We start from the raw sequence: 18,642 nt of genomic DNA, 5'->3' as shown, positions 1-18,642 counted from the left end.
AACCTCATAAAATTCTAAATGATTTAAAAATTTCAGGCAAAAATCATGTTTCATAAATCAGCAATGATCTACTTGTTACATGTTTTTATTTCATTTGGCTGCATGTTAAGTAAAAGGATAAGAATAAGTCACTGTGTAAATACTTAAGAAGAGAGATGACTCATAATTTAAAATAAATAACAATTACTCAGACATGTTTCTTTTTATATTCCCTAGGTCCATTAATATTGCTCAACCCTGGTCAAAAAATTCAAATTATCTTTAGAAATAAAGCCTCAAGACCGTATTCTATTCATGCTCATGGAGTGAAAACAAATAATTCCACTGTTGTTCCAACTCAGCCAGGTAACTACTTTGGGAGAAAAAAAATCCCCAAAGCTTTTATGCAGGACTATGAGGCCAATGTTCTTTTAAATATATGGGTGCAGTTCCAGATGAGAGAGACTAGTGGACTAGTAAGATGAGCCTGAAGAAAGCATTTGGCGGGGGAGTTCCTTCTGCAAGTCAAGTTTACTTCCAGGTTGGGGCACCATGAGCAAAACTGTGAAGTGAAGGTTTGGTCTTCAGGGCCTACCTCCCCAGTGTATGAATTTCTCCTCTAGGTCCACCCTCCCTCCCACCTCTGTATCTGTCCAGCTGCCAGGTATTCTTATACTACATACAATCTCTCCAACTAAAGTGCTAAAGTAGGAGTTGAGTACAAGATGCAATATGTGAGAAAGTAGGGGAGGATTGAGCCAATAAGAGGAAATGATGGACCCCATGCATTAACATTTCCGTGGAATGGAATCACTGCTATACAGCATGCCATTCAATGTAATTAACTCAGAAGAACATTAATATATTTTAATTAAAAATGCCCAGTAAGCAGACTCTGATATGAGGATTTGTGTGTAGATAGTGCTCTTGGAATCAACTAATATGGAAAGAATGAGAAATGAGTAGGATTGGACAGGGAGTGAGGTTAAGCAGAGATGCAGCCTCAACAGAAGTCACAGCCAACACAGTTCTGAAGATAGACCTTCAGCTTTCCTAAGCTGGAGTGAGAGAGCTGGGCTGTTATGTCCCTGAAGCAGTCATTAGATGCAATCTTGAGCAAGGTGGCTTCCTTCAGCCAAGGCTCTCTCTAAAGGAGGCTGACACCTGCTGGAGTGAAATGTTCTTCATTCTTGATTGGGGATCTAGGGGTGGCATCAGAATGTCTACTATAGTTGCTCACCAAAACAAGTAGTTTTGGAAATTAAGAGTATCAATGAAAGCCAAATTCAGAAAGAAAAGATTTGTAAAGCAGAGGGACCGACAATAGACTTTGATGGTGGGCAAAATATTTCTTTTTATTTTTAAAAACAGTCCTGTGGTCTGTTAAGTCTCATATCAAGGGAGTTTGCAAGTCAGTCCACTGCTCTGATTAGTTAAGAGAGGATCTACTACATGCATTTCACAAACACTTCTGAGTACTCTGCCTGCTGTATGCCAGGCATTGTGTGATGTACTGGAAGGCAAGCGTTAGTGCTAAGTAGATTGTTACAGATTTGGGAGCTGGAGGTGGGGTTGGTTAATGTCATAGGACTATAACTCCCATGGATCTGTGGAAGTGGGAGATACAGAATTATGGTGGGGAGGGAGCAAAAGAACTTCACTGCAATATAGAATATAGAATTAAGATCCAATACGACTAATATGCACAGCCTTGAGGGCAGGGAGGAGGTACATGTGATCCACACATTGGAATGTTCAGAGCAGGGATTCAAGGCTTTGTCACATTGAGTAATGGCCACATTGACTAAGATCACAAAGCAAGAAGTGAAACCAGAAGTGAAAGCTAGGACTATGCTGCCTACTATTTTTATAGCTTTAGTGTTTGCTCATTGTCTGGTTCTCCGTAAAGAAGTCTGATTTTAAAAGCTCTATTTAAATACACTTCATTTGTCTATTTCAGGAGAGATTCAAATATATACTTGGCAGATACCTGATAGAACTGGTCCTACCTCACTGGACTTTGAATGCATACCTTGGTTTTACTATTCAACTGTATCTGTGGCTAAGGTAAATTTTAAATCAAATAACAATTCTTATTCTATCTCCTCCCAGAAATTATAATGGAAGAAAGAAGGTATTTATCATTGCTCTTAAGAATCTTAGTTCTATGTAAACTTTCTATTAAGTAACTTAACTACTGTTCAGCTTTTATTCCTACACTGGTCTGCATTTTTCAAGAGCAAAATAAATTATTACCTTATGATTACTTAGGTTTATAATTCTTTGCATAATCTCACTGTGAATTGAAAAATATATCTAATTATACAATAATAGACTATACTTTGTTCCACTGAATAGTATTCGAATTACAGAAAACAACATACACTAAAGAATTTTAAAATTCAGTTGGATGTGGTGGCTGATGTCTATACAAAAAATTTTAAAATTAGCCAGGCGCAGTGGCACATGCCTGTAGTCCTAGCTACGGGAGGCTGAGGTAGGAGGATTGCTTGAGTCCAGGAGTTCAAGATTATGCTGAGCTATGGTCACTCCATTGCCTAGGTGACACAGCAAGACTTGGTCTCTAAATAATAATAATAGTAACAATAGTAATAATAAATAAAGAATGGTATAATTCTATGATTAATAAGAAATATGTATATACATATTGTGTGTGTGTGTGTGTGTGTGTGTGTGTAGGGGGGTGAATGTGTGTGTGTGTTTATATTTAAAACCCTCAACTATAGGGTTCAAGTTTATTTGCACTAAAAAAAAAAAAACAGTGCAAGTATTCTATTTGAACTCTTATCTTGGCCCACTCTGCCTGGAACAAGAATCTACACAGAGATTTAATTCAAAAACAAAATGAAGACAAACAAACCAAGACTCTCAACTAAAAGCTGCTGCAGGGGCAAAAGCACAAAGGTGAAGGGACTAACTCCTTTAGACTTCCTGCCAACCAACTTCAATGCCAGGAATTCTAATTAAAACCAAAATTCTTTTTTTTATTAAAATGTCAAAAATAGAGCTAAATCCACTGAAAAATGTATCTAAAATCCCTTTCAGAGGTTTGGTGTTCTCTTTAGACTTCAACTCTAATGAATGAGGTTACAATTTTTCTTCAATCGAGCATTGAGCATGTCAAATATTTTGTTCCTCACTCTCAGAATCCTGATAATTAAAAACTCAGGATTTGACCTCATTAAAAACTAAAACTGGATTCTACCTCTTTTATTTTGTGGGGGAAAATGTTAGTTGTGGCCACAGTGAACGATCTTGCTTTGCCTCCTCAGGACCTTCACAGTGGACTGGTAGGCCCTCTGATTGCATGCCGCAAAGACATCAACCCCATCATAGTTCACCGTGTTCTCCACTTCATGATATTTGATGAGAACGAATCCTGGTACTTTGAAGACAGTATCAACACCTATGCTTCAAAACCAAACAAAGTGGACAAGGAAAATGATAATTTTCAACTCAGCAACCAAATGCACGGTAACATTCACTCACTGACTCACCAATGGTAACCCACAGGTTGCTCTGCACAAATGAAACAGATGAAAGGGCCTCGCTCCACACTGTTTATAGAATTCAACTACATAGAACTGGTATAGATCATGTAGACCAGGGGTCAGCAAATTTTTTCTGCAAAGGGCCAGATAGCAAAGAAGTTAGGCTTGCAGGCCACATGGTCTCTGTCATAAGCCATACTCTACTCTGCCACTGTAGAATGAAAGTGGTCATAGACAATAGGAAAACAAATGAAAGTGGCTGAGAGCCAAAAACTTCATTTATGGATGCTGAAATTTGTATCTCATATAACATGTCAAGAAATAATATTATTAAATTTTTTTTTCAACTATTTAGAAATTTTAAAACCATTCTTAGCTCATGGGCTGCAGTAACAGAGGCAGTGTGCTGGACCTTGCCCATATGCCACAGACTACTGATTTAGCAAGCACAGCAAATTCTCATGCTTTCTAGAGCTATGTAGACAATGTAAAAACAGGAACATCAGCTGTCATTTCAGGAGGGACTTACTACCATAATTTTCTAAGTATTTTGCTTGGATGAACACAGACATAGGTGGGGCTTGGGGCAAACCAAAGTGAACATGGCCCCACCCACACTTCCCCATCACATTACCTTCACAGGCAGAACTTTTGAAAACTTCATGCTCATCAACCAAAATTATTTTATAGGTTGACTGTGACTAGGTGCATCTAGGTACATCTAGATGACCTCCCCCACTCTAGAATCACAGTAACAAGACAATTATTCCAATAGAAAGCACATAAACAATCTCACTTTCTTAGCCAGGGAAACTTCTCATCTTAAGCTGCTCAGCTGAGAGGGGTCAGAGATATGACTGGGTAAAAGATCCTTAACTAAGGCAAATTCAAATATAGTAATCTCCCACCTCTAAGGTTGTTTTTTCTCTTTTTCAGAAATATATGTAAATTTAAAGTTAATTCAAGGGTGACATCCATTTTACCAATAGTCTTTTTAATAAGTGTCATAGAGGGCACAAAGCACCTTGCGAGGCCCCAAAGAGATACAAAGGCCCATAATATGGGTCATCTGCCCTCATGTTGTTTACAGTCTAAGGGACGCCAGACTTGTGCATTGCTGCAATCCAAGGAGGATGACGCGGGGTGGGATGCTGTCACGGAAATTTAAACACAGCGCAGTGCTTTAAATTCTTATTTGGAAGATTTGGAAAGGCTTCATGATAGGGAAGAGACATTCAAGTTGATTTTTTAAGGTTGCATAGGAGTCTGTCCAGTTAGAAAAGGAGGGAAATGACATTCCAAGTAGATGGAAGAATGTGATCTAAGTCACGTAGCACTTGGGAAGAAAGAGCCAACAGAATTGTGGAAGACCTCAAACACCTTGTTAAGAATTTAGACTTGATCTAAACCAGGGTTTCTTAACTTCCTGACCTTTTAGGTTAGATAACTCTTTGTTGTATGGAGCTATCCAGTGCATTGTAGATGTTTATCAACATCTATATCCTCCACCTACTAGATGCCAGTAGCATCTCCCCACAAGTTATGACAACCAAAAATATTTCTAGGCATTGCCAAATGACCGCTGGGGAACAAAATCACCTCCTGTAGAGAACCACTGTACTAAAGCACCAAGTACACTGAGCTAGGGCGTGGTGGGATAGATTTTAGGAATAACTCTGGCACTCATCTGGGCACTTGTACTCCAAGTATGGCCCAAGGACCAGCAGCATCAGCATCACTTGGGAGCTTGTTAGAAATGCAGAATTTCAGGCTTCAAAGACCTAAGTCAGAATCTGAATTTTAACAAAATCCCCAGGCCATATTCACATTAAAGTGTGAGAAGCACTAGTCTAGAGCAGTGTCTTCTAGTTTCTTCTATTACATCCCTCCATCAGCTGAAAGCATTAGAGCTCAGCCTCCATAGATATATAGTTATATAGTTATAGATTATATACTTGCACCACTGTACCAATGCATTTTATACATTTTAAAGATGCACAAAAAACGGCAAAGTAAAAAGAGGATATGTGTGTGTGTGTGTGTGTGTGTGTATATAAAATCTTCATATTTTATTTACATTACCCTTTGGAAACCACACCTGTAGAGGACAAGAGGGGGTCTGGACCTCACAAATGGCCATTCCAGACATACAAGTGGCAGATCACAAAGGTTTGACTTAGGGCAGTTAAATAAGAATGCACATTCCTAATATTCTTCTTTGTCTTTTATGGAGACAGGGTCTCACTATGTTGCCCAGGCTGTTCTCGAACTCCTGAACTCAAGTGATCCTCCCGCCTCAGCCTCCCAATGTGCTAAGATTACAATCATGAGCCACCATGCCTGGCCATTCCTAATATTCTAAGTCTCTTGTGATAATTTTAAATACACAATTCACCAATATAAGTATGCTTAGTTGTGAAATAGTCAAATCCAACCTGATTGTGTTAACACAAAGTCAGTGCCTCATTTCCTTGGGCAAGAAAAACTCCTTAGAATTAGACATATCCATGAATGGATGGCTTGGTCACATTTAACAACTTCCTTAGTCTGGCTTTAAAATCCCCACTGCTTCTGAAAACATCCATGATATTTTCTATAAGGATGATAATACTTTTTTAAAGTATTTTTTAAAATACTATTTTAAAAGTATTTAAAATACTTTTAAATATTTTTTAAAAGCCCACATTATTTTAAATCCTTGTTGAATATAATAAACTGTGCCTTTCCCTGCCTCCCACAGCAATTAACGGAAGACTGTTTGGAAATAACCAAGGTCTAACATTCCATGTTGTGGATGTAGTGAATTGGTATCTGATTGGCATAGGGAATGAAGCTGACCTGCACACAGTTCACTTTCATGGCCATAGCTTTGAATACAAGGTAAGAGCCTTCGACAGGTCCATATCCTGTGATGTCTTGTAAACCAGTTATCAGGTAGCATGGCAAGATAACAGGGCTGGAAAGAAAATGACCAAGTCAGAAATTTGATCCATATCATCTATAATATATCAGGTGCAAGTAAATAATTATAATTTAGCTCTTTATATCCCGTGGACATTTGATAAATGCCGACCAAAGAATGAAGTGCATTTCTCACTCTAATTTGTTGTTAGTTAATAGGTAAATAAGACATTTATAGTCATTTCTAGTTTCGTACTTTCTATCTCAACTTAAAAAAATTTTTTCATGCCCTCAGTAACATAAAGAAAAGTACTCTGAATGCTCATATGCATTTTGCCACATTAGCTTTCTCTTCCATGTTTTTTTCTGAATGCAATTTAAAGTGCATTGCAAACATTATGACTCTTTACCCCTAAACACTAAAACATCCCTAAGAATAAGGACAGTCTCCACCCCAACTACAATAAAATTATCACGCCCCCAAATTAACATTAATTCAATAATATAGTCTAATGTACAATCCATTCAAATATCCCAAGTTGTCCTAAAAATGCTTCCTATAGCTGTTTTTTTTTTAAATCTAGGATCTGATCAAGATGCATACATAGCATTTGGTTGCCATTGCCATAACTTTCCTAAAATCTGAAGAGATCCCTTTGCCTTTAAAAAAAATTCCTCCCTCATAACATTTCATTTTTGAAGGGTCCAGGCCAGTTGTTTTGTAGAATGTTCCATATTCTGCATTGGCCTGATAGTTTCCTCATGATTGGATCCATGTTTAACAAATTTGCCAAGAACACCACAAAGGTGATGTTGTATGCTCCCCACACATTGCATCAAGAGGTACATGATGGCAATAGGTCCTCATATTGCTGAGGCTAAGTTTGAGAACTTGATTAAGGTGATTCTGAGAATATAGGAATAAAAACCATATCAAAGTGATTTTCCGGTTCTCTCACTCACAATCAGTTACACAGAAGACTTCTTTGATCTCTGGTCACAAATAAATGTGTGGAGATTTCCCTCTATCTGCAACCAATCAATCAATTCTGCATTGGACACCAGCTAGGTGTCCTCCAATTCAATTTTGACACTATCTACCTGGATACAGTGTCAGATCCCACAGGTTGAGAGCTCAGTTCTACAAGGCTGCCCCCCACTTCCAATGCCAATCACAAACTCCAGGTTGTTTTCATATGCTTCTGTGCAGCAGGCTATAAATTGGGATTCCTATGACCCCCTCCTTGAATTCAATTAATTCCCTAGAATGACTTATAGAATGAAGGGAAACACTTGCTTACATTCACTGGTTTATCAAAAAGGATATTAGAAAGTGTATTAATGAATACCAGATGAAGAGATGCTAGGGTAAGGTATGGGAGAATCACATGGAGCTTCCATCCCCTCTCCAGGTGAGCTACCCTCCAGGAACCACGTTTGGCTATCTGGAGCGTCTCTGAATCCTGTCCATTTGGGTTTTTATGGAGGGTTCATTACATAGGCATGATTGATTGGATGATCGGCCATTGGTGATCAGCTTAGCCTTCGGCCTCTCTTTCCTCCCCAGAGGTTAGGGGATGGGGCTGAAAGTCCCAATCCTCTAATCCTGCCCTGGTCTTTCTGGTGACCAATCCTCATTGTAAACCAAAAATGAAATTCTAAGCTCCCCAAACAATTGAAAAATTGAATAAAATTCTAAGTCCCCTCTAGACCAAGTGCATTCCTAAGTTAACCTGAAAAACTAATTCAGGCCATGATGGGAAGTGAGGGTTGGATATGCCTCGTTATACTCTCCACCCTTCGGAATTCAGGCACAGCTGACCAGCATTAACATTAAAATGAAGACCTTAGGACTGATAGAACAGACTCTTTGTAGTAATAAGATACCAGCATGACAGATAGCAGACCCTAAAGGAAATCAAAGTATTTTATCCCAAAATATATTTCTTTGACATTTTTTGAAATGGCCCTGCAAATCTAAATCTTATGGGGAAAATCTGCATTCTGTAGAGAATCCTCTTCCCTTTCCAGGTCTTTTTCCTGATCCAGGAGAGAATGAACTTAAAAGAGTCTAGCACTTTTTTTTTTTTCTTTTTTTGAAACAGAGCCTCACTCTGTCACCCAGGCTGGAGTGCAGTGGCACGATCTCGGCTCACTGCAAGCTCTGCCTCCAGGGTTCATGCCATTCTCCTGCCTCAGCCTCCCAAGTAGCTGGGACTACAGGTGCCTGCCACCACACCTGGGTAATTTTTTGTATTTTTAGTAGAGACGGGGTTTCACCATGTTAGCCAGGATGTTCTTAATCTCCTGACCTCATAATCTGCCCACCTCAGCCTCCCAAAGTGCTAGGATTACAGGTGTGGGCCACCACTCCCAGCCTGACACTTTTTAAATCTGATAAGAAACATTTACAATCTATTCTCTCTGAAGCCTGCTAGGTGGAGGCTTCATCTGCACTATACAAACCTTGGTCTCCACAACCCCTTATCGTAACCCAGACATTCCCTTCTATTGATTACAGGTCTTTAAATAAACTCTTTCAATCAATTGCCAATCAGGAAATCTTTGAATCTACCTATGACCTGGAAGCCTCACCTCCTCCAGTTGTCCCACCTTTCCAGACTGAACCAGTGTACATCTTATGTGTATGGATTGATGTCCTATTTCTCCCTAAAACATACAAAAACCAAGCTGTAGCCCAACCTCCTTAGGAACAAGTTTTCAGGACTTCCTGAGACTGTATCATGGGCATGTCCTTAAGCTTGGCAAAATAAACTTCTACATTGACTGGGACCTGTCTGTATATCCCAGATATTCTGGTACATTGTCTCTTTGTTCTCATTAGTTTCAAAGAATTTATTGATTTCTGCCTTCATTTCATTATTTACCTAGGAGTCATTCAGGAGCAGGTTGTTCAATTTCCATGTAGTTGTGTGGTTTTGAGTGAATTTCATTTTTTTTTTTTTGAGACAGAGTCTCATTCTGTCACCCAGGCTAGAGTGCAATGGTGCAATCTCGGCTCACTGCAAGCTCCGCCTCCTGGGTTCAAGCCATTCTCCTGCCTCAGCCTCTCAAGTAGCTGGGACTACAGGCGCCCGCCACCATGCCCAGCTAAATTTTTGTATTTTTAATAGAGACGGGATTTCACTGTGTTAGCCAGGATGGTGTCGAGCTCCTGACCTCGTGATCTGCCTGCCTCAGCTTCCCAAAGTGCTGGGATTACAGGCGTGAGCCACTGCACCCGGCCGGTTTTGAATGAATTTCTTAAAATGGATTTCTAATTTGATTGTGCTGTGGTCTGAGTGACTGTTTATTGTGGTTTTAATTATTTTTGCCTTTGCTAAGGAGTGTTTTACTTCTGATTATGTGATCAATTTTAGAGTAAGTACCATGTGGTGATGAGAAGAATGAATATTCTTTTCTTGTTGGGTGGAGAGTTCTGTAGATATCTATCAGGTCCACTTGATCCAGAGCTGAGTTCAGGTCCTGAATATCTTTGTTAAGTTTCTGTCTTAATGGTCTGTCTAACATTGTCAGGAGGGGTTGTTAAAGTCTCCCACTATTATTGTGTGGAAGTCTAAGTCTTTTTGTAGGTCTCTGAGAACTTGCATGATGAATCTGGGTGCTCTGTATTGGGTGCAAATGTATTTAGGATAGTTAGTGCTTCTTGTTGAATTGAACCTTTTACTATTATGTAATCCCCTTCTTTGTCTTTTTTTATCTTTGCTGGTTTAAAATCTGTTTTGTCAGAAACTAGGATTGCTTTTTTCTGTTTTCCATTTGCTTGGTAAATTTTCCTCCATCCTTTTATCTCAAGCCTATGGGTGTCACTGCATGTGAGATGGGTCTCTTGAAGGCAGCATACGGATGGGTATCGGTTCTTTATTGAGCTTGCTATTCTGTGTCTCTTAACTGGGCCATTTAGCCCATCTACATTTAAGATTAGTATTGTTATGTGTGAATTTGATCCTGTCATCATAATGCTAGCTGGTTATTTTGCAGACTTGTTTATGTGGCTGCTTCATAAACCACTATATGGTTGCTTCATAGTGTCACTGGTCTCTGTACTTCACTGTGTTTTTATAGTAGCTGGTAATGTTTTTGTCTTTCCATATTTAGTGCTTCCTTCAGGAGCTCTTGCAAAGCAGGGTGATGGTGACAAATTACTTCTGCATTTGGTTGTCCGAAAAGAATCTTATTTTTCCTTCACTTACGAAGAAGCTTAGTTTGGCCAGATATGAAATTCTGGGTTGGAAATTCTTTTCTTTAAGAATGTTGAATATTGGCCCCCAATCTCTTCTGGCTTGTAGGGTTTCCTCTGAGAAGTCCACTGTTAGTCTGACGGGCTTCCCTTTGTAGGTGACCTGGCCTTTGTCTCTAGCTGCCCTTAACATTTTTTCTTTCATTTCAATCTTGGAGAATTTGATGATTATGTGCCTTGGGGTTGATCTTCTCATGGAGTATCTTACTGGGGTTCTCTGCATTTCCAGAATTTGAATGTTGGCATGTCTTGCTAGGTTGGGGAACTTCTCCTGGATGATATCCTGAAGTATGTTTTCCAATTTGCTTCCATTCTCCCCATCTCTTTCAGGTACCCCAATCAGTCATAGGTTCAGTCTTTTTACATAATCCCATATTTCTCAAAAGTTTTGTTCATTCCTTTTTATTCTTTTTTCTCTCTTCTTGTCTGCCTGTCTTATTTCAGAAAGATAGTCTTCAAGCTCTGAGATTCTTTCCTCCACTTGATCTATTCTGCTATTGTTACTTGTGATTGCATTGTGAAGTTCTCGTGTTGTTTTTCAGCTCCATCAGGTCAGTTATGTTCCTCTCTAAACTGGCTATTCTGGTTATCAGCTCCTGTATTTTATCATGATTCTTATCATGATTCTTAGCTTCTTTGCATTGGGTTACAACATGCACTTTTAGCTCAGTGAAGTTTGTTATTACCCACCTTCTGAAGCCTACTTTTGTCAATTCAGCCATCTCAACCTCAGCCCAGTTCTGTGCCCTTTCTGGAGAGGTGTTGTGGTCATTTGGACTAGAAGAGGCACTCTGGCTTTTTGAGTGTTCAGCATTTTCATATTGATTTTTTTCTTATCTTTGTGGGCTTATTTACCTTTGATCTTTGAGGTTGCTGACCTTTGAATGGGGCTTTCAAGGGGTCTCTTGTTGTTGTTTTCTGTTTGTTTATTTTTAACAGTCGGGCCACTTTTCCATAGGGCTGCTGTGGTTTGCTGGGGGTCTGCTCCAGACCCTAGTTGCCTTAGTTTTTCCTGTACCTGGAAGTATCAGCCGTGAAGGCTGCAAAACAGCAAAGATGGCAACTTGATACTTCCTTTGGAAGCTCCATCTCAGAGGGGTACTGCACCTGTTGCTGGCCCGAATGCTCCTGTAGGAGGTGTCTGGAGACCCCTGTTGGGAGGTCTTGCCCAGCCAGGAGGAACAGGATCAGGGACCTCATAAAAGCAGTAGTCTGGCTCCTTTTTGGTAGGGCAGGAGTGCTGCATTGCAGGGGACCCTTCCTGAACTCTTCAGAGCCAGCAGGGTGGAATGGCTGAGTCGACTGAACTGCAGAGATGGCAGCTGCCCCTTTTCCTGGGAGTTCTGCCTCAGGGAGAGATCAGAGTTCTGTCTGTATAACCCCAGCTAGAGTTGCTGAAACCCCAGCAGGGAGGCCTTGCCCAGCAGGAGGAATGGATCAGGGTTCCACTTAAAGAAGCAATCTGGCCATACATGATCTGGCACAGCAACTGTGCTGTGTTGTAGGGGACCCCTCCTCATCTGGACTGCCTGTGCTTTCCAGAGCTGGCAGGCTGAAACAGCTGAGTTGACTGAACCACAGAGATGGTGGCTGTCCTTCCCCCCAGGAATTTTGTGCTGTCTCAGGCAGTTTCCAACCTGTTGCCATTGGCTGGCTGGAATTCCAAGCCAGTGGGTCTTAACTTGTGAGGTGTCGTGGAAGTGGGGCTTGCAGAGCAATGCTGCTTGGCTCCTTGGATTCAATCCCCTTTCTAGGGGAATGCATGGATGGATTTCCTGACTTGCCAGGATTCCTGGGGCCGGAGTATGTAAAACTTCTGGGTCTCAGTGTGTGACTCCACGGCTGCTCTGCTGAGTCCATACAGCTTTGTGTATGGTGCCCAAGGCCCTGGTGGCATGGGCTCATGAGGGGATCTCCTAATCCTCAGGTTGCAAAGATCCATGGGAGAAGCATGGTTTCCTGGGTGGGGTCACACAATCAGTCACCGCTTTCTTTAGCTGGGGTTGGGAGTTCCTTTGGCTCCATGCCACTCCTACATGGGCTGTAGCCACATCCTGCTTTTCTTCATTTTCCATGGATCCGAGTGGTTTGCCTAGTCAGTCCCAATGTGAGAACCTGGATATTTCAGTTGAAGTTGCTGAATTCACTCGTTTCTTTCATTCCTCTCCATGAGTGCTGCAGACTACAGCTGCTTCTAATTGGCCATCTTGGCCCCTCCCCCATACTTCTTTACAATTGTTATCATGACCACTTTTGACTCATTTCTTTATGATAAGTATTTTAAATTTTATCCTTCCTCTTTCAGTTTCCAAGTTTGTATCATTCATTAATGTTTATTTAAAGAGCTTTTTGTTTCTTCATCCTAATTCCTTATATAAACATTAATGTATAATTTAGGATCAATTATATTCTCTGTGTTTCACACCTTAGACATTTAATCCAACCACTAGGCATTAGTACAGTTCACCTTTTCCACATGGATAAAAGTTTCAGATAAAGCTTTCCTGAATTCCAGATGTATTATGTTAATACCTTCTTTAATGCAGTGTCCATTGTAGAAATAAATTATATAAGCATGCACCTCTTGGTTTTCACAGAGCCTTATTGGTGTGCTGCTTTATTTCCCACTATTTAATGAACAAATTTATTCCTGTTAAATTTATTTTTTGGCATAAAAACTCTTTATTATTGAGAATTTTATATAATAAACAGAATAATGTAACAAACCCCTATTACCCAAATCTAACCACTGTGACCCCACTACACTTTCATCTACACTCCCCATTTTTTTTTTAAAGCAAAAGCCTACATATTAGGGTTATTCACTTCATAACTGTTTGTATTACAGACTTTTAAAATTGAGCCAAAAGAGGGCTGGGCGCGGTGGCTCAGTCCTGTAATCCCAGCACTTTGGGAGGCCAAGGCGGGCAGATCACAAGGTCAGGATATCAAGACCATCCTGGCTAACACAGTGAAACCCCATCTCTACTAAAAATACAAAAAATTAGCCGGGCATGGTGGCAGGTGCCTGTAGTCCCAACTACTTGGGAGGCTGAGGCAGGAAAATCGCTTAAACCCAGGAGGTGGAAGTTGCAGTGAGCCAAGATCACGCCACTGCACTCTAGCCTGGGTGATAGAGCGAGATTCTGTCAAAAAAAAAAAAATGGGCCAAAATCTGGTCATCATGTTTTACAGTTTATCTGATGTTGTCAAATATAATAGTTCAGTCCAGCAAGTGCCTCTAACATGCCTAGAACCATGCTAAGTGTTGCATGGAGCTGAAAGGAAATCAGAGTTGTTTTTCAGGGATAATTGCAGGGAAATTATATGAAGCATTAACAAAATAAGGAACTTTCCTACAGGCAGGAAGTGATAGAAGTTGGATTTAAACCCTGGCTCTCTAGAGTCTGAACTCTTTAGTGCTTCACAAAACCGCCTCCCTTAAGTATAATCGTATTTATACCACAGAGCCTAGTATCACCGGCTCTCAGCTTTAACCACTCACTCTAAACGGATTGCAGGAGATATCTAGCCTCCCACCTTGAGGCAGAATGTTATCACACCAGCATCTATGCAGACACTGAGCTCCACAACCTGAAACTCCTGGGGGCAGCGAAGCAGCCCTCTGTGGTTACTAACCTAGTTCTGGGACAAGCCAGCCAGTCACAGCTTGTTCCCTAAAGCTACAGGCTTCCTGGATGCCAGGGCTCTAGGTATATTTTCCACATTTACTGGTGGTTTGGACATTGTCAATTTGTGGTTAAATTTTTTTCATACTGTTCTCTACATTTTTCTGACATCCAAAAACTGTATCCTATGTCATCTGTATTATTTTCACTTTAGTTGTAAAATTAATGTTCCTAAATAACAATGGCTTGAGCTCCAACTCTGTCTCTAGTAAGAAACAGCTCAGTCTTCCTCCAGTCTGCCTTCCGATATCTGCAGGGAGTCTTGAGAGCTTCAATGTCTTCTATTCACCCCAACTCTAACTTCCTGCTTCAGCTCATCTCCCTTGCCTCTCAACTCCTGTAGCTGGTGTTTTCTCATATCTGTGTGCAATTCCAAACATGGAGCACATCCCATTTCCTTTGGTACTCTTAAGCAACCACAAAATCAAGGCCATTGTGAGTTACAGACTTTTAGTGAAAGAGTGGGGGTAAACGAAGTTTTTTTTCGGTACTACGTAATGAAAGCACTTACCATTTGACATTAGATGCCCCACCCCCTATTACCCTTTCACCATGCATCACTGAGAGCCTCTAGCTCGTTTGCCTTTTACTCTCACCCTCAGGACTTGTTTCTCCACATTTTTCCTCTCTAGACTCTCTGACATCCCTTCTCTCCTGAAATTATTCAGAACTCTTGAGCTGCAGTTCCCCCAATCCACCCCCACCACCATCCTCCAAATACTTCCCATTTTATTTTGTAGAGCAATTCACCTTCCTTTTAGTCTCTTCCAATCCACCCGGACTAGGCCCTAGGACTTCATATCTAAAATTCTAAGCAGCCTCCAGAGGTAGTTTCCTAAACATTGGGTTCTCTGCTTAGGAGAGAAATTAGCTAAAAAGTGCCCTCAGCCCTCAGGCCCAATCTCCAGAAGGCAAACTTGGCTGCAGATGCCAAGGGAGTTCCTCCTCCCTTCTCCTCCCTCTCCCCTTCTCTTTCCTGTAACAATGAGTTTTTCTGATTAGCTGCATCTCAAGAAATGACAATCCTTCACATCAACATGTTATGTCACATCAACGTAACATCCCAAGTTAGAAATATGTCAGTTAGAACCTTTGGGATTTGAGACTAGAAGTTCTCTGAAATCTAGAGCGCTGGGTCGTGTGAGACATTGGCAAGTTTCTAACACCAATACGAAACTACAAATACCCTTGTAGAGTGAAACATTTTCTTTGCATTCTACCTAACACCAGAATGTCCTGGGTCTTAATTCTCCTCCAAAGCCTCAAGTGTACTCAGAGAAGAGAACAAAATAGCTTTAATAGCTTAATGCTTTCCTTTCCTTTCCCTCTTCCCTTCCCTTTTTTTCTCCCTCCCCTCCCCTCCCCTCCCCTCCTTTCTCTTGCCCTCCACTTCCTTCCCCTCCCTTTCCCTTTCCTTTCCCTTTTCAGATGGGATCTTGCTCTGTCACCCAGGCTGGAATACTGGAGTGCAGTGGCATGATCACAGTTTACTGCAGCCTTGAACTGGGCTCAAGCAATCCTTCCACCTCAGCCTCCCAGGTAGCTGGGACTACTGGCACACACCACTGCCTGGCTAATTTTTAAAATATATTTTTTTAGAGATGAGGAGCTCAGGCTGGTCTTGAACTCCTGAGCTCAAGTCATCCTCCCCTGCTGCCCCAGCCTCCCAAGTAGCAGATTACAGACATAAGCCACCGTGCCCAGCCCAGCACCTAATGCTTTCTAATTGTCACCTAATTAGGTATATTAGAATTTGGGAATTATAGCAAGTGGTAAGTGATATCTTTTATAAGCCATGTAATGATGTTTAATCTCCTTGTTAAGAATTGGGGAGTGTATCGATCTGATGTTTATGACCTTCCTCCTGGGGTCTATCGAACTGTAAAAATGTATCCAAGAGATGTTGGAACCTGGTTATTTCATTGCCATGTTTTTGAGCACATTGGTGCTGGAATGGAAAGCACTTACACTGTACTTGAAAGAAAAGGTAAGATCCATTGGCTAAATTAATTAGAAGTGATATTTAAACAAATGCAGTGTTTATGTAAGGATATTTAATGCATTGGACATTCATATAATGTGATGTGCCATTCATTCATTCAAAGATTACTATTTTGAGATGACTGAGATACTCTAGTTTTATTTTCTTTGTAAAACTCAGATAACTTTTCATGATCTGATAAAATATACTCTAGAGTTAAATGTAATTTCCAGATTCACATAAGATATACATATAAGGTATAAACAGACAATTCATAGAAGATCAAAAACAAATATCTTTTGAACCTATAAAAATATCCAAACTTGCCAATAATCAAATCACTTCAAAATCACATTTAAGCAACAATAAAATACCTTTTTGAGTACATGTTGGCAAATATTTATCTATTTTTAATGATAGCATCAATAGCAGTGTGGTGAGATAGGGTGCATTGCATATACTTTGGTGGATGTGTAAATTGGTTCTGCAGATCTTGCAGGAACCTAAATCATGATCCCCATATTTTGACTCAGTATTTCCACCTGGCATTTGATCTCAGAAAATTATCAACAAGGCAGAAAAATATGTATCACCACACTATTTTATGCTAATGGAAAACTGAAAACAAGCAAATGATATACTGTAATGTGTGTAAAAAACTGCAACATATCATCTAAAATATCCAACTTTAAAAATCATGTCTTAAAATTTTTAATGAGTAAATGCTTATAATATCATATTGGGTGGCAAAAAATGCAGTCTACAAAATAGTATCTGAAATATGTATATGAAGACTGAATAGAAATTTATGAGATGTTACTGATGACTCTCTCTAGGTAGTGAAATTATTCGTGAGATTTATTGAGAAAATAATAAGAAGATATTTATTAAGAAATAATAAATCTCACTAGTAATCTGTTTCTTCCAAGGTTTCTGTAAAGTTTAAATTACTTTCAAAATTAGGAAAACTATTGAACATATATATCATACACTATTTAAAACATACCATGCAGCTCTCAAGTTATGTGAATATTTTCTCTGTGGGGCTTCTTGCAGGGCTGATGGAGCAGAACCTCTGAAGCAGACAAAGGAGAGTCTGCATGAACAGTTTCTCAGAATCTTCTCTCAATATCAGGACTACATTTGTCAACAAAACCAAAAACTGATTAGCCACCAATATAATTTTTACCTACAACATCCTATTAATGTCAATAATATCATTATTGATACAATTCTAATAATCATTACCCTTATTCCTATCAGTGTTCATGTACATTCTTAGTAAAAGAGACTTTGGTGCACTGTCCATGAAATAAATCCCCCATTGCTAACATTCTTTCTTTGGGAAAGTAGATTTTGCATTTCAAAGAATATAAAGTCAAATTTGATTGGATTTACAGGTCATCTGTTCCCACAGAAGGGTGATATTGATGTTGCTATTGATAAGTAAACTTTTTGTGGCAAAAGTGATGGCAGTTATTTTAAGGATGTTCCTAAGACTAATATAAATTTTGTGTTTATTCCTTAAATGTATGTGATCATTTTAGCTTAGTATTTTAACTTAGAACTGCATGCTATTATATAATATTACCTATTTTTGAAACTTCCTTTTCTACAGCATAAATATTTGATATGATATGAATATTGACAAGCTTACAAGCCAAGGTAAAGCTGCCAAAGAAGAAAAACTCCAGGGACCAAGGAGTCTGGGAAGAACCAGCTAAAGACTTTCATGACAATGTACCAGGAAAACTAGTTTGAAATAAAAGTTTTCTTAGTAAATTTTGTGTGAGAGCTGCTTCTTATTTTCATAAATTGACCCTGAAGTGGTGTCTGTATTGTGCCTGTGAGTGATGTAATAAGGCTTTTAACAAATGCAGTGGGGGTAGGTAGGAGAGACAAAGACAGCAACAGCAAAGTCTTGCTCAGTTATAAAAAGTACCAAATGTATGCAACCCAAGACTTTACCATAGACTGCAACATTTGTAAAACTTTAAGAAATGAAATTCTTATAGCATGGGTAACCATTTAAATCAATCTTTGAAATGTAAATCTATATATTATATTGTACCTTAGGATTGGAAGATGATAGATTACAGAATATATAATTTTCAGTTTTCCAGAACAAAAAAAAATGGGGGGGGGGACTCAAGCTCTGAGCTTGTATCTGGCAGTACTAACCAGTTAGGATGTGTTCTATAAGCAACAGAAAACCCAGCTAAGAGAGAATTATCAGTGCTATTTGTCTTATATCATAAACAAAGTTTGGAGATAAGTGGCTGCTAGGATTGGTTTAGCAACATTTTAAGACAGAATCTC

At 39.7% G+C, this 18,642-nt stretch overlaps 1 protein-coding gene across 1 annotated transcript in view; it reads left to right on the top strand.

Moving 5' to 3' along the window:
- The window catches only part of LOC101136221 (ceruloplasmin-like), a 50,265-nt gene extending 32,492 nt beyond the window's left edge, over positions 1 to 17,773 (top strand). Inside the window, 6 exon segments of the mRNA XM_055382136.2 lie at positions 217 to 345; positions 1,940 to 2,046; positions 3,273 to 3,474; positions 6,232 to 6,371; positions 16,167 to 16,329; positions 17,724 to 17,773. Coding sequence (XP_055238111.2) covers positions 217 to 345; positions 1,940 to 2,046; positions 3,273 to 3,474; positions 6,232 to 6,371; positions 16,167 to 16,329; positions 17,724 to 17,773 — 791 coding nt within the window.
- The last annotated feature ends 869 nt before the right edge of the window (positions 17,774 to 18,642 follow it).

Source organism: Gorilla gorilla, chromosome 2, assembly GCF_029281585.2.
Source record: "Gorilla gorilla gorilla isolate KB3781 chromosome 2, NHGRI_mGorGor1-v2.1_pri, whole genome shotgun sequence".
In the NCBI taxonomy this organism is placed as follows: Eukaryota; Metazoa; Chordata; class Mammalia; order Primates; family Hominidae; genus Gorilla; species Gorilla gorilla.
This window is presented reverse-complemented; position numbering and strand designations above follow the sequence as displayed.